The sequence below is a fragment of the Pseudoliparis swirei genome, chromosome 6, assembly GCF_029220125.1.
Source record: "Pseudoliparis swirei isolate HS2019 ecotype Mariana Trench chromosome 6, NWPU_hadal_v1, whole genome shotgun sequence".
NCBI lineage: Eukaryota > Metazoa > Chordata > Actinopteri > Perciformes > Liparidae > Pseudoliparis > Pseudoliparis swirei.
Genome location: NC_079393.1, coordinates 8,453,675 through 8,471,101, shown reverse-complemented (window position 1 = coordinate 8,471,101; position 17,427 = coordinate 8,453,675). Strand labels below are relative to the sequence as shown.

The window sequence follows — 17,427 nt, the reverse complement described above, 5'->3', positions numbered from 1 at the left end:
CATTTAACGTGTTTATAAAACATCAATGATACACATAATGATTTTTTCTTGCCCAGAAAAGAAATGTTTGTTTCCAAGAAAACTCCCCCAAAAAAATACCTTTTTTTAAATGCCAAATCTTTAGAACCATTAACTTCTCATCAGCTGCAATTAAAGCCCGACTGCCCATGCAGCGCTTGAATCAGAGCCGAGTGTTTGGATGTCACGGAAGAAGAGGCACAAAACTCTGTTTATCCAACCCCCCCCCCGCCGACATGCCATACCCTTTGAGTAGTCGGGCTGAAAGTCTTCTTTTCTGATCTCTGTTGATGTCAACCCCCCCCCCCCCCACACACACACACCCCCACCTCCACCTTTGGCCCCTGTCCATCCTTTCATCACCTACTGCGGCCAAGCCCTCCCTCCATTCCTCGGCCTCAGGGGCACAGGTCTGGTTATTACAGGATTAGAACAAGGTCACACACACACACACCCTGCATACACACAAGCGCACGCCTAGCACATACGCACACCTCAGGACAGCCTTCTGTAATAACATTCAAAGGGGGAGCGCGACCAATCCGCTCCCTTTCATGGATTAGCTGCTAATCTCACAGAGCAAGGAGCACCTCGGGCACTTTGGGGAAAGGAGGAAGAAGGGGAGGAAAGAGGAGGCATCTTGACCTTCAGGATCAAGGATAAAGTGCGAGTCAAAGAAGGGGGCAAAAGAAAGTTTGGGATGTTTCTCTTGCTCGCGGCTCCACTACAGCCCGTGGATCCGCATCTGCGGATCCATCCTTTAATCCACTATTCTACACATAAACACACGAGCCGTGAAATGAACTGCAGTCAACTTAATCCTCTTTACCGGGCAGACCGGTACTCATACGACACTGCAATGCATGTGGAAATATGGGACATCGATACCGGGACATTGTTTCTGCTGAATGTGCGACTCGTTAATTGGTGAAAGCCATTGAGGATGATAAAGATGCTCGTGCATCACGCCGATGTACAACGTCAATAGGTACTGAAGAGGGCGGTTTCATGTTTCCTTCCACAGCTGTAATATTTCTTCCGGGCAACTTAGTGGAATCAGCACTCCCCTTGGACTCTTTTCAACCCGAGGCAGATGTTCAACTGCTTTTAATAAACAGCAGATTCCTGCAGCTACGAGTTTAGCACCTTCCCGTCAATTATTGTCAATTACTGCCTCGAGGGAAAGGGAGGCGACACTAAACTGGCATATTAACACGTATGAGAACAAGCAACCTGGCGAGTGTGCCAGCGCTATTTGTTGTTTCCATCATTTCTTTCAGGCTGAGAGTTGATATGTGCCCGTATGGTATCGAGCCGTGTGCGATGCCGGCTGAGGTGGAGCTGATAGACGACTCGACTCCGTCGGGACACTGCGACGGCAATTTGACTGAAGCAGGGGGAAAAAAGTCATTACGTCAGGGCCCTGCATAAGCCGGGGTTTAATCACACACATTGACTTTTATAAGGATAGCTGTGTAGATCCCGCCACAGTGACTTGGAAGCATTTTAATAGAAAATTACATAAAATCTAGCGACGTGGTTTAATCCACCAGGTTTGAGGGCATAACTCTTCATTGTGAATCCCAGGAGTGAGCACACAGTGGAAGAGAAGACAAATGAGGAAAACAAGAAAACTTGTTCGCAGCTCAGAAGATTAGAGAAAACACGGGGAGTGAAATCACAGAACAGGTACAGACAATATAGAAAAGACCGAGTAAGCAAGGAGGTTTCTTTCTCTGAATTAATCACGCACATGAAAGGAGAGGAAATATCCTTTCCTCGAGCTCGGTGCTGACTAGTTTGTGCTTTTCAAAAGCAAGTCTCAAATCCTAAACTATGCTCTATTATTTCTTGATTTCTATTGACGGGGGAAGATGGAAGCTCTGCGGGGGTCCCACATGTCGCAGGAAATGGGAGTTTTCACCGGCTGTTCGTTGTGTTGCTGAGTGTTGAGGCTTTAATTCAAACGCCAGTGGCACGGCAGGAAGGCTGTGGGCCCCAAACCCGCCGACGCACAGCGCAGGCGGCGGGCCGGCCCCTCCACTCCGCTGCCTCGGAGTTCGTTTGCAATGGTGCAAATTGCTTTTTTAATTACCGACACTGAGGAGATGCTGCACGGCCCCCTCCTCCTCGGACATGATGCGCACGGGGAGCTACGTAGCGACGTGTGTCACAAGACGAATGTATGAGAGGATATTGGGTTATTATAGAGACTTTACATTATGGAAGGATTACTGACTCAGATGGAAGGATTACTGACTCAGATATGACTCAGCGGGAGTTCAGGAACAAGGTGGAGGAAAAGCTCAAGAGCCATGACGTGAGAGGTGTGTGGAAGGGGCTACAGACAATCACGGACTTCAGAGGGAAAACCAGCGGTGAAGAGAACTCCTCTACCTCCCTCCCAGGCGAGCTAAATACATTCTTTGCTCGGTTCGACGTGAACGGCAGCCCGCCGAAGGCAGCGCCGCCCGAGGAGACCAGCCTGCTGATCATCTCAGAGGCTGGCGTGCGCAGAGCCTTCAAGCGGGTGGACATCCGAGGCGGCAGGTCCCGACCACATCCGGAGGCGCGCCCTCAGAGCATGTGCAGACCAGTTGGCAGGAGTCTTCGCAGACATCTTCAACCTCTCCCTGTCCCAGGCTGTTGTTCCTGAGAGCTTCAAGATGTCCACCATTGTGCCTGTCCCCAAACACCCCAAGGTAACCTGCCTGAATGACTGGAGACCCGTAGCCCTCACCTCGATTGTCAGTAAATGCTTGAGAGGTTGGTCAAGGACTTCATTTGTTCCATGTTGCCTGCCACGCTGGACCCATGGCAATTTGCATATCGTCAAAACAGATCCACCGACGACGCAATTGCCATGGCACTTCACCGCCCTTTCCCACCTGGAGGAGGAACTGTTGTGTCGAATGCTGGTTGTGGACTACAGCTCAGCGTTCAACACTATTGTTCCCGCCAAGCTCGACACCAAGCTCAGAGGTCTAGGCCTGCACTCTACCATGTGCAGCTGGATACTGGACTTCCTGTCGGGCCGCCGCCAGGTGGTGAGGATGGGCGGTACCACCTCAGAGCCGCTGACCCTCAACACGGGAGCCCCTCAGGGATGCGTGTTGAGCCCTCTCCTCTACTCCCTGTACACCCACGACTGCACGGCCATGCACAGCTCCAACGTCATCATCAAGTTTGCTGATGACACAACAGTGTTGGGGCTGATCACCGACGACGAGACAGCCTACAGGGAGGAGGTTGGATCACTGGTACAGTGGGGCCAGGAGAACAGCCTCGTCCTCAGCGTCAAGAAGACCAAGGAGCTGATCGTGGACTACAGGAAGCGGAGAGGAGAGCACACCGGCATCTCCATAGACGGAGTTGCAGTAGAGAGGTCAGCAGCTTCAAGTTCCTCGGCGTGCACATCTCCGAGGACCTCACATGGACCACGCACACCACTCACGTGGTGAAAAGGGCCCAACAACGCCTGTATTTCCTTAGGCGACTGAGGAAATTCACCATGGCCCCGCATCCTCAGAACATTCTACACCAGTACCATCGAGTGTTCTGACAGGTTGCATCACCGTCTGGTACGGGAACTGCACCGCCCTGGGCGTAGGGCACTACAGAGGGTGGTGCGGTCGGCACAGTACATCGTTGGAGGTGAGCTTCCTCCATCCTGGACATATACACCAAGCGGTGCGTGGCCAGGGCCAAGCGGATGATGAAAGACAATAACCACCCGGCCACAAACTGTTCACCCTTCTACCGTCAGGCAGGCGATACCGCAGTATCAAGTGCCGACAAACAGACTGAGGGACAGCTTCTTCAGTCAGGCCATCAGGCTGCTGAACAAGGACTGAGACCCTCATTAACACTACACACCAGAACATATTCTGTGAATATCTATGGCCATGGTGTATATTTTATTACATTGTTTATATATATATATATTGTATATATATATTGTATGTATATATATATATATATAGTCTCAAAAAAAGTGTATATTTTATTACATTGTTTTATATATATATATTGCCATGATGTATATTCTATTACATTGTTTTATATATATATTGTTAATACTTTCTTCTTTTTTTTGTGTGGATATTGTATAGTTTATTCTCATTCTTATTCTTTTTTTAGTCTGCTACTGCTGTCGGGTGTTTTGCACATAAGAATTTCACGAACCGATTATACTTGTATAAAAGGGGATGTGACAATAAAAAACTTGAAACTTGAAACTTGAAACTAATATAACTTGCCCTACGTGTGGTTCTGCAGCTGGCATTATCACAGCCTTTAATCAGATGCTGTACTACAGATCACTTTACAAAGTCATTCTGTGTTTCCTGTATGCCTCTATACTTCCTATTTAATACGTTGAAAAGGCCAAAAACGCGAAGATTTTCAATATATTCTTTATCTGGTGAAGGGAGTAGTGATTCAAAGCATCTGTTGAGGACTTTTTGGTCCGCAGGAACTTTGTAGAGTTTGATTCCCTGAAGCTTAAAATCCCCCTGTGCTAGATGCAGAACCTGGAAAATGAAAGAGCATTGCATAATAATAACAATATATATTATTGGATATAAGGGAGGACGCTGGGTTGGAATCACAATACTATGGCCACATTAGACAATCTGCCTCCTTATCTATTTGTTTATTTTTTTAAATGTTTGAACTCTCATCTTGATGTGAGCCACAGAATCATTTATCAATTAGATTTTTCTTAAGCATGAAATAATTAAAATATATATATTGGTCCTAATTTCTTAGATTTTTGCCAAAAAAAGAGTGTTGTCTCTTATATGTGATTTTAAAAATTTTATTTTTGTATCTTGTTTCTAACGGTTTGCTGTTTTTTAAAGTGTGTTATTTGTGTTTTTATATTGTTTTTATTTACAATGCTGTCTTGATCAGGACCCTTTTGTAAAAGAGCTTGTCTCAATGGCACTATCCTGGATCAATAAAGGTTGAATAAATATAATCATGGTTCCAACCCCAGTGAACTTTGTTCCAATTATTTCGCCTTTGTAATAAAGGATACATTATTAGTATTATTAATAATATTATTAGTATTACTTCCTGGCATTTTTCTACTATTGCTCTTCATTCAAGGCATAATCCCAAAAAAAAATCATTTAGAAAACGCTATTCTGTCAAAACCACAGATTTATCCTGATTTTGAAGACCAAAACAATAGCATGAGGTGTGTTAAGCCAATTGGCCTGATCAATCAGAAGATGAACATCAATCACACGGATATACGTTTGTATTTCTACCCGAACCTGATGACAAACTGGAAGAAGCTATTATGAACAAGCGGGGCGACTTCCACAGTCACCCACAACACAGACAGAGAACAAAGGCCGTGAATCATCCACACAATTATTTTAGATTGATTTGGTTTGCTTTTTGAAAAATACTTTGGTTTTGACTTTGATCACGAACAAATGGGTCTGCCGCCTCCACTTAGTCCCTCTGTTTATCAGGTTCTCAGTGGCTTTCTTCTTCTTTATCACACGCACACAGTGCATTCACACACCAGACGGAGGCTGTCCACTCACTCACACACACACTCGCGGCGGTAAATCCACACACAAGTTGTACACTTCCAAAGAGGCCTGAAGTTAATCTATTTTTTTTCTTCAAGTTTTCAAGGCATATAAGTCGCCACACGACAGCTGAGAGAATCGCATTTGAAAAGCTCAAAGTTGCAAATATATCATAACATACAACTCGCTTATCTCAAAAAAAATAATAGAGTTTGGAGATTCATAAAAGTACTTTTTGACAGAATAAATATGCAAAGTTGCAGACAATTTTTGTTTGACAAAGCAGAGAAGTAGATTCAATTCAATTCAGTCTATTTGTATAGCCCAATTTCACAAATTACGAATTTGTCTCAGAGTGCTTTACAATCTGTACACATAGACATCCCTGTTCCAAATATTTGATTTAATTGTCATGTTAAAGTCCCGATCTCAACTCATCGGTTTACCGGAAACGTGAAATCTACATGTGTGAGTTCTTCTTTATTTAATCACTGACTCAAACAGGTCACTCAGGTTTGTGCACTAAAATGACTCATTTTCAGCGACATTCCCACCCTGCATGTGGTGCGCAGCCAACAAAGAGCAATGCGGCGTTGACAATGTGACATTTGATTATCGACACAAAGCAACTGCAACACAAAATTGTCTCAGCGCAAAATGTTTTTCTCTCTATTGCCAGCTGAATCATAAAGTAGTGGCTTTTATTGATTTGTGTGTGTGTGTGTGTGTGTGTGTTATTTCAATGCGATGCTAGTAATCAGAGCAAATCCAAAAGGAGAAAAAAATGAGACATTCATCCCGACGCACATCGAATAAACAGACCGTGCGTCGTCGTCGGGCAACACATTCCCAGACGAGTGTGTCGAAGAAAGTCGACGTACGACAAACAGAAAAAAAGGGAAAGGAGGCGGAGCACACGGCTAAGATTCACAGTGTGTTCTCCAGGTGTTGTACGAGAACCATGTCTCTCTGTCGTGGCATGCTTTTCTATTACACGGCCTCCTCACTCGGTCTCACACTGCACTCTGATCACTATGTTTAGAACTGGATGTCTGGCTGCCTCTTCCTCTCTCTCCGTCTCCAGACGTCTGTGCGTCTCTCGGCTGCAGAATTTATCATAATGAAATCAAACATCATCCTCTAGTGTATGACTAAAGGCGCTAATTAAATCATTTCCATCTGGCAGTAACCTACCGTAGGTAAATAAGTGCTCTAAAAAGCCCAGTGCAGTAGACACCTGCAGTCAAGGCATATCTTCCTAATGCATCTGCTCACACTTGCACGTGTATATATATATATATATATATATATATATATATATATATGTATGACCTAAACCCAATTGAGCATCTCTGACGGAACTGGAGAGGATCTGCAAGGAAGGATGGCAGAGGATTCCCAAATCCAGGTGTGAAAAATCATTCCCAAGAAGACTCATTGCTGTACTAGCTCCAAAGGGTTCTTCTACTCAATACTGAATACTTATGACCATGTGATATTTCAGTTTTTCTTTTTTAATAAATTTGCAAACATTTCTACATTCCTGTTTTTTTCCGTCAAGATGGGGCGCAGAGTGAACATTAATGAGAAATAAAATGAACTTTTTTGATTTGAGCAAATGGCTGCAATGAAACAAAGAGTGACAAATGTAAAGAGGTCTGGATACTTTCCGTACCCACGGTATATACAGGACTGTCTCAGAAAATTAGAATATTGTGATAAAGTTCTTTATTTTCTGTAATGCAATTAAAAAAACAAAAATGTCATGCATTCTGGATTCATTACAAATCAACTGAAATATTGCAAGCCTTTTATTCTTTTAATATTGCTGATTATGGCACAGCTTAGAAAACTCTAAAATCCTATCTCATAAAATTTTAATATTTCCTCAGACCAAGTTAAAAAAAAGATTTATAACAGCTGAGTGTTTGTCAAGGCTCAGGAAACCCTTGCAGGTGTTTCGAGTTAATTAGACAATTCAAGTGATTTGTTTAATACCCTACTAGTATACTTTTCATGATATTCTAATATTTAGAGATAGGATATTTGAGTTTTCTTAAGCTGTAAGCCATAATCAGCACAAATCAGAGAAAATAAAGAACCTCATCACAATATTCTAATTTTCTGAGACAGTCCTGTATACTTCAAATTCACCAGAGACGCTCAGTCACAAAATGGTCGCTGTGGAAGCTGAAGCTCACAAAGACAAAAAACAGTGCTTTCTCCACTTGATTGCAACCCGCCAAAAAGGTCAGCAGAGGAACTCACCTGTGCAGGAATAGTCATCAATCCTGATGTAGCCCGTATGGCAGATGCACATGAAGGAGCCGGGGGTGTTAACACACATGGTGTTCTCCCTGCAGTAGTGCTTCCCCTCAGCGCACTCGTCAATATCTGAGGAGAAAACAAGAGAGAAACGAGAGAGAACAAAGAGGGGTTATACGTGGTTCTGCTTTACGGTTGCAATCAAGTGCAACTTAGTTGCGGTGCAGATACAACCATGCTATTAATCAGCATGCTGCATCGATAGCTTCAAAGCCTCACACGGCAACTTCAGAGCCTAATGGTCGATTTTGATTTGCTCAATATTCCTCAGAAACAATTAAGCGGAGTGACGTTTAACAGCTTCATCAGCTTCCCCTCCAGACACCAGTCGATAAAGGCCTCGTTATGAAGGCGGTGGTATTGTGTTGCATTGTTGGCATTGTATGCAACATTTTGTATCGATGGTGGAAGGAATGTTTTTTTCTACACCGTGGCACAAGAGCATCCCATAATATACTGCATGATGTTTCCTGATAACTTGGAGGGTCCAGAATTGCCGTGGAATAAAAGTGAGGACTCACTTCGGGTGACGGCATGAATACATTTGGAAGACAGCCGCCGTTAAATAATAGTTTTTACTTCAGCTGACCATGTTGAAATGTTTGACGACGACGAGGAAAAAGGAGAGGCTGAAGTTAATTGTACAGTAGAGAGTTGTAATTTGTTTAAAATATTCTGATGTGACAAACGTTAAGCTTATTTATCACACGTGTCGATGTGCGATGTTTGTTGTTGTTGCTCCAGCTGATTACAGACATCAATTAGCTGGCTGGAGCTTATTGTCTCGCCGGGTTCTACAAAGTTGGTGTTGTTGTTCGGGAGCTTACTGAATTCATCAAAGACGATGAGGCGGGACATAATTGACTTTGGCATTCATGACATTATAATTACAGATAAGAAGACATTAACACGTAGTCACTGCAGATTTCTTGAAAAAGAAATGATCCGGCTTTGTCTGACTGGTTTTCACAACAAGCCCTCCAGCAGCAGGACAACATAATTAGTTTGTGCCTTCCAAAATCATTACAAATCACTGATAAATACATTTGTTTTATGATCTCCCGATACGATGATGCGATGATAATGCTACGGGTAAGGTTGGGTTAGTTTTTATCGAGAGCTCATGGCTTGGATTATTACAACTACTTCGTCAAGGTTTAGGGAGCTTTATCGCCATGGTTACAAGGATTTTAGTCAGGCTTAAAAAAAAAAAGTTAGTTGAATGTTATTTCCACGTGTTAAAGATGTTGTACAGAATCAACTGCTACCTTGATAGTTACTACGGCCGATAGTGATCTTTTGTCAACACAAATGTTATTTTTGTGAGGGCACTCTCTCGGGTGGACAGTTTCGCAGATTATCACGCAGACTAGCTGCACAGCGCTGTTATGGTGACATCCCCCGCATTATATCGCGGACTAGTCCGGGTGTCTTTCACATCCTGGGAACCCCCTCATGCGGCACGCCCGCGTTGGTTCTCGCTGAAGAAGGTTCCTTAAAGCTTCCATGCAGCCGATGGAAAAGGGCTATTTGTCTTCATCAGAGGGAGACGGAGGTCAAAAGCAGAAGGTCCAGGAGAGGCGGGCGCTGAAGCACGAAAGGTTGCGCCACTCAATTTCCAATCTATTCAAAGTCTCCCGTCTTGTTCCCCGTCGTTCGGCTCATCGGTGGGCTTGAGCATACTTTAAGTTGCATAAGCTGTAAATAGGGATGTGTAGAGGAAGCATCACGCCACTGGCAAAGTCAATCGAAAAGATACGCACTGCACACTTGCACGCAGGTGTTTTCAATTATGCCAGCTGATTACACCTCTGTTCAGTTGGGCAAAGGTTTGCTGGGACTTGCATGAGGTCACCGAACAATCAAGCACAGTCAGCACCTCATCACACAGTTCTGACAAAGAGGTCTAATCAGGCAACATAAGTGAAAACACCTGTGCAGGTACACCACGGGTGCCCAAGCCATTTTGCTCTTAAATATGCAGTGTGTGTGTGTGTCATGTGTTCCGTATGTCCCTGTATACAGTATTTGTGGGCCAGTGGTTTTAATCAGGAGGTTGGCGGTTCAATCCCCGCCCTAGTCGATGGGTCCTTGAGCAAGACACTTAACCCTGAATTGCTCCTTGTATCTGTGTTTACGGTGGATGAATGTAACATGATTGTAAGTCGCTTTGGATACAAGCGTCAGCTAAATGACGTGTAATATAATGTAATATTAGACCACCAACACTTTTTCATTCATCTTGCCTGATTGGACATCTCCTCAAGTCTGTGTTGCCGAACCCAGACCATGCATCAACCCTCGCTCTCCTGTTGCACCTGGTAAAGTCAGACAATCTGTTTCCTCATGTGACCTCTGTGGTCAAGTGGTTAGAGCGACTGCTCTACATCCATTAGATTATTGGTGCAATTCCAGCTTCCAATGGGCATTTTCTTTTTCCTCGATTTCCCCGATAATTTGTCGTCTACTCGGTTTTCTGTGTCCTCAAATAATTCAAAGCAAAGCTCCATCCAACTTAAACCTGACCACAGGTCGAATCAGCCAGAATATCTGAAAAGAGTCCCAATGGACACTGACTGTTTCATGTGAAAAGGTATAGTTACCATAGCGCCCACCCAACTCTGCAGCTCGATTCAGCTTTGTGGTAACCCACTCGTGGTAAACACACTAGACCAGACATGGGCAAACTACGGCCCGCGGGCCACATCCGGCCCGTGAGGCTTTTTAATCCGGCCCGCCGAACTTGTCCAAATCGCAGCTTTGTTTACTTCCGGTGTGCGTTGGCGTGGAAAGTACTCGTCACACAAAACCCTTCACCATGATTTGTCAATCCGTTTGTCTGTCAACATTTTGCGAAAAAAACAACCAATGAACACTCAGTAAATCACAAAGGACCCGCCCACCACACAGGTGAAGCTCATTTAGAAACAGCCGCAGTGATTTTGGCGAGCAGCACGGAGCCTGGAGGAGCTGCAGAGCCACGAGGAGGAACACGCAGCCAGAAGAGAGCCACTTGGACCGGGTAAGAGTCTTTACATCGTTACGTGTCCCGTCACGGTGTCCGTAACGTGTGCACGGTGCTGACTAGTATTGTATTTTACAGAGAGGATTCACCAGCGCCTGCAGCTCAACCTGCAGCTCAACCTGCCCGGCCAGCAAAGAGGTCTCGTGCCCCGGAGGACCACCAGCATGACACGATGACATGATGTTATTATAGTGAAGCCATATTGTAAATAGTCTGTGCCAATAGTTGTGTTCTGTTTTCTATTTCTCAACATGTATATAATGTAGTTTTATTTATTTATGTATAATACATATTTATTTGAAAAAAAAAAATGTAATGGTCATTTTTTATTTGCACACAACCCATGAAGCTTTATCTGCAATATGAAGTTATTTCTCAGTCCCATCTTTATCATTTTGGTGAATGTGTGACGGACCACATAATTTTTACTCAAAAACGATAATAACAAATATAGTTTTCCACATTTATTTATTGTATCTAGCATTGTATTCAGATATTTCACTGCTTTTGTGAACCTATGACCTTTGGTAAACCAATTTCAAACACCAAAACAGTTCGTCCACATGATTAAAGGTGTGTTTTCAGAAGAGATATGAAGAATTTTTAAAACTCGAACTTCAATTTTCAGCTTTAGGGCCATATTTTCTCTTTCCACTTGTACCTGAGGACAATTGTGCCTCATTATATAGAGAGCTGAGACATTCCGTCCATTATTTTGCGGGGTTTAAAACAATTAGAAATTATTGAGCTTGATTATTTCGTTGGGTAAAAATATGTTTTGAATGTTGAAAGTGATTCCATTGATCTTTTTCCAGTAAATGTCAATTTCTTTAACTTTGCACCTTCAATTGAAATGTATAAAAATCAGACGCAATCTCCAGGTTTAATAAATTACATTGCGTGTCCAAATGCTCCTGGCCCGGCCCCTCTGTCAAATTTTAGAACTGCTTGTGGCCCGCAAGTCAAAAAGTTTGCCCACCCCTGCACTAGCCTCTCACGACTCCCCGTTTAAAAACTGTTATGTGTCTGTTTCTAGATAAATCTCCGCCAAACATAAAACAAAGGAAAGCGGAAGTAATTAAGTGACAAGTGAAGAAATGGAAGTAGAGCAACGCTGCAGTCTTCTGGAATTGGTGACCCAAACAACCTAAAACGCAACCAAATAAACATCAAGTGGCAGGAAATACAACTCCAATGGGGTGTTCACGTAACCTGATAATTGGACTGAATTGCGGTCCATGTGGTTGCACTAACCGATCAGAAGAGAGTGACGCGTCTGTTCCACCAACATCAAGCATCGTTCGTGACCTGAAGTTGCAGTTGTGGTTGCAAAGAGCATTTTCCACATTGATCAAAGAACTATGTTGATTGAAGAGTTATTTCTCTAAAATGACTTGTGCAGCACTGTTGCGGTTTTTCTCGGATGTAGATGGATAGCTACTAATCTATGTAAGAAAATATCGTTCCCATTCTCTATCCTTTAGCCTTGATTAGATTAAAACCATCAATTGGCACGCTACCAGATCTACAGTATCTGAATCACTGAACAAATATGTGGGTGGCAATTCAAAGGTCGGGAACAGGCTAACGCTAATGTTGCTCCGTCTCTGCTGGATGTGTCAGTGGGCAATTGTTTGCTCTATCAGGGCTGTGTTTCTATGAGATTGTTTTAAAGGCTTTCGGCATCCGAGTAATTAAAACTCAGTTAGTGTAGCTTTAAGAATCTCATTTATTAGATTGCATTTCTTTCTCTCTCTCCCATGAATCCATATTTGGATCCATATTAGCTGTTGCCTTAGCAACAGCTATTCCTGGGTTTCTAAACTGCATGCCAAACCATTAGACAGAAGACTCACTGCCAGTGTAAACAAAATCATCTCGATAATGTGATGCAACCAAATGCAAGTCGATGCAAATCCAAGTTGATCTAAACAAACCCGGCTATGTAACGAGCTCCAAGGCCTTGTTCCTGTTGAGAGCACAGGTCAAACATGGACACCTTTTTTGAGAGACGAGGTCCACAGTCCTCGACAATTGATCGATTTAATATTAATTCCCTATATTCAGTGTCTGGAGCGCGCAAGAGGACATTCACCCCTGAATATGTCCTGTGCCAGGTGCTTTTCCGAAGAGCACTTGAAATTGAATTTCAATAGATTTGCATTGGCATTCACTCGGCTTGCATGTCCTTGGATAGAGAACCGCCCAACAACACGTAAACTAAGAGCTCCGCACCTGTCTACAACTGCATTCACATTACCTTGGTCGTCTTCCTTTCACGGTTTTATCAATACTTGCTGCCTCGTGCTATTCAAAAGCTCTACGGGTAAATGAGGCAGACAGACAATGACCACGAAAGTACACGTGTCCTTCGCTAAATGAATGGAGACTAATTAAACCCTGTGCCAGAGATGTAGAGAAGGTTGGGAGGAAATGGAAAGGAAAGGGAGAGGGCAGAAAGTAGGGCAGGTAAGGAGGAGAACTGAATAAGAGACAAAGACAGAGTCACGACGAGCTTCTCCGTAGAGCTAGAGGAGACAGCCGGGGAGAGGGTGGATGACTGAGATAGTGAAGTGGAGGGAGATACAGAGGGAGGGTGGAGAGAAAAGGGAAGGCAAAGTAGTGGATTTAACAGAGGAAGATGTGGAGTGAGAGAGTCCGTGTGAAGTAAAAGTGGAAGATAGTAAACGATTGAGATTTAGATGGCGAAGGAACGGAAGAGGAGAGAAATCAGTAGAAGGCGTTAACTGTGGCCACAGAGACTGGCGGTAAGAGAACACATTCCTTCGGTCCGCGGCCACACCGGTAACCTTGAGCGTAGGTCCAAGTTGACAGCTCTCCCGCTTTGTGATTGGCCGTCCGTGCTGCGGCTTTGATTTAGAGCCTATTAGCTGTGGGACGCCATCCATCCCGCCTCCAGTGACAGCAGTTACATTTGCTAAAACAATATGTGAGGAGGTGCAGATGATGAGGGGGCACTGCACGAGCGCACGGGGGAGAGCGGCCATGTCCGTCTCCATTAGCGCACTCCATTGTCTTGATTGGCCTGTCACATGGACACATGCGCCAAGCAAAGAAGGCTGGCCAAGAGTCAGCAGCGGCTTTCATCGCCGAATGGAGTGCTTAGGGTCAATCTTTAGCCACGATAGACGGATGGAAAAAAGGGTTTCTCAATTACTGAATCAATCAGTCATAACTGAGGACGGCGGGTAACTTTGTGATAGAAAACGTCCTTGTTATGCATAACGAGGGAGAGCTTTTAGTTTGGACTGTCAGACAAAAACACAGCAAGAACCTCATACTAAATCACACTGGCTTTTTTAATAATCCATATCCTTAAAAGGTCAGCAGGACAACACAACCTCCCTCAACAGAATGACGCAGTATGACGTTTACTCCATTCATCTAGAAAGGGATCCATTTCCAAAACGTGATGATTAATATGAGATTTTCAATCTCTTTTTAGACACCCTGCATTTCTGACCCGACGCTGCGTATCCCTGATTGGGTTTGGCGCTTCCTGTTATCCCTGTTACGACATCAATCGGTGACGTCACTGCATCACCGGAGCAAAGTACTGGAGGTCTTAAAAAAAAAGAACAAATGTGCTGCTGCTATAGTAATCCAAACGGGTTGAACATAATGACAGAGAATATTGGTAAAGAAATAATATGATATATATATATATATATAATATGCTGCTGCACTGGGGGGGGGGCAATATAATATAATAATAAAAGCATTATGGGAAGCATTGTTTAACTGAATTCCCAATCAGGTAAAAAAGATAATAAGAAAGTGCTCTGCACTCGGCTATTCACCCATCTGTTTATATTGAAATGAATGCTATACATGCCAACTTTTGTTCCATCTTTGGAGGTTGTGACGTTTCATTGATATTTTTAACGACAAAAAAAGGGACTATCGGTTTATTGCTTGTAGTGCCTAAAAGGGAGCGTGCTCACTATCTGAGTTTCATACCGCAGGACACCACGGTCTGGGAGGCGGGAGATAGCGCTGGCATTGCCTCCACATGTCCCACTAAGAATCCCGAATGTGTGCCGTTGCACCAGTGGTCTCTCTCGTTCTCTTTATCGCTTTTTCATTCTGTCTTTTTCTCATCCATCCATCCCTCCCCTAACCAGCACGCTTACTCGAGCAGATGGTTTTCAATAAGCGGCGGAGGGGCGAGGGGTTTGCCAAAACATTGTCTGATATTCTTCAGCAGCCAGTCCCCTCGTGGCCAGATAGCAGTCAGAGGAAAGAGCAAAGAGACAAACAATTGTTGTCCCTGCTGGCCGAACAGTAAATAATCTCCACTGTTGGCCTTGGATTCTCATGACTGGAGCAAGGAGACGGAGATTATTGCAGGACGCCTCTTTGGCTTTTAAGGGAGTGAGTTACAGTTAATGGCTGAGGGGATTTTTACATGTTTAATTTATATGTAATTTTCAAGTCTTTGACATGCGTTTTTTGAAATATGACAGTATTATAATATAATATATTGTGAACTATCTGAGAAAATTTGCAATATTCCAATTTGTGCAATATCCCCACATAACCTTCCCCCACCTCTCAAAATGTGAAATACCCCCATATAACTGTCCCCTTTCCCCTCTTTCTTTTCACAAGCAAGGAACAGCACTCAGCACTAGCCTATTTTTACCTTTGCATTGAAAATGCGGAAGGTTATGTTTTGATCGCCGTGTATTTATTTATTACCTTCGCATTGAAAATGCCAGAAGGTTATGTTTTTTGGGTATTATTTATTTAATTTATTTATTTTGTCAAGTGTTGTTGAACTCAAAAAAATTGAATGAAGATACATGAAATTTGGTGGGGATGATTGTTTATTATCCGGGGACCAGTTGATTAGATTTTTGGGATTGATGGGTCAAAGGTCATGAACAGGTCAAAATCTTTCGCAGAACTCAAAAGGTCATGAACAGGTCAAAATGTTCTTGAATCGCATGAAATTTGGTGGGATGATTGGTTAGGTCAAACTCTTTTTTTTACCATAGCACGATACATTTTTGTCCAATTGGCATGCAACTAATGCCAAAATGTTCATAATTCAATGCCCAATCTTGTGATATATGCGAGTCTATGAAAAGTGCCCATTCTAGTTTATTTATTTATTTATATATTTGTATGCGTGTTATTCGCAAAACAAAAAAAGTTTTAAACCGAATCGCATGGAATTTGGTGGGATGATTGGTTATTATCCGGGGACCATTTGATTAGGTTTTGGGATCGATCGGGTCAAAGGTCAAGGTCATGAAAGGGTCAAAATCTTCTTGAATCGCATGAAATTTGATGGGATGATTGGTTATTATCAGAGGACCATTTGATTAGATTTTGGGATCAATCGGGTCAAAGGTTAAGGTCAAGGTCATGGAAAGGTCAAAATCTTCTTTTTACCATAGCACGGTACATTTTTATCCAATTGGCATGCAACTAATGCCAACATGTTCATAATTCAATTCCCAATCTTGTGATATGCGAAGCTATGCGCTCTACCGAGTGCCCGTTCTAGTTTATCTATGTGTTAACCTCTGCCCTCTTCTTTTTTATGTTGATAACCTGTTTTTTTAAAACTGTACTTAATACTGTATATTCTACCACCTTATGTACCGTGTGTTTTTTATATATTTTTTCGTATTATTATTATTATAGTGTTAGTACCTCTGTTGACTCGGAGAGCCCTGCAAAACAATTCCAATGTGTCTGGACTGTTGGTCTAGCCACAAATGGCAAATAAAAAACCTTGAACCTTGAATATTAGTGAAAATGTATGCTGTCCATGTGTTGCCTTAAGCCTTTTTAGTGTCCCACGAATCGTATCTTGATAATATGAATGCAGGTAGCCAAAGGTGGAAATGTATACATACTACACATGTAGTGGCTTTAAAAGCACTTTAAAAGAATATTTCATGAGTAAAATGGGAAGTGGGTGAGGTAAATATGCAGCTATAAAACCAGGAGGTGCTTAGTTTAGTTCAGCGGGAAGCCTGAAAAGGTATTTCTTGGCCAGGCATCGTGACTTCCTGGATGTGTCACATTGAGGCCGCTCTAATGAGATTTAGAGGTGCTGGTCGAGCCAGGCTTGCTGTTTCCTTTCATTATGCAGCTGAGATAAGCTGGCGAGCTTCATTTAACGGGCAGATATAAGTGTGGTATCGAAAGCAAAGAAGCTTTTTTCTCCAAAATGTTGAACTGGTTCTTTAATATTCAACTATACTCATTTGAAACAGTGATACTACACTCAAAAAGCAAAGGATTCCATTAGAGTTGCAACAAATCAATGAATCCAATTAGTAGATGATTCACTTACCTTTCTTTTTTTCTATTTGCCGAGGGAGTACATATTTAGGGCTATTAGCATATTGTGAAGCCTCAAGTATTTAGAAAAACAAATCTGGGGGAAAAACAGTTGAACAAGCAAAATTACTCTAAAACGTACTTTCCTACATTCCGAAGAAAATGGCTTTAATTTTTTTAATGGCTGTT

General features: G+C 43.0%; 1 protein-coding gene across 1 annotated transcript in view; it reads right to left on the bottom strand.

Annotated features, from left to right (window-relative positions):
- Positions 1-17,427, bottom strand: part of LOC130195454 (protein kinase C-binding protein NELL2-like) — an 80,909-nt gene that overhangs the window by 27,754 nt on the left and 35,728 nt on the right. The window contains exon 13 of the mRNA XM_056416986.1: positions 7,836-7,961. Within this exon, the coding sequence (XP_056272961.1) occupies positions 7,836-7,961 (126 nt within the window). The remainder of the gene's footprint in view (positions 1-7,835; positions 7,962-17,427) is intronic.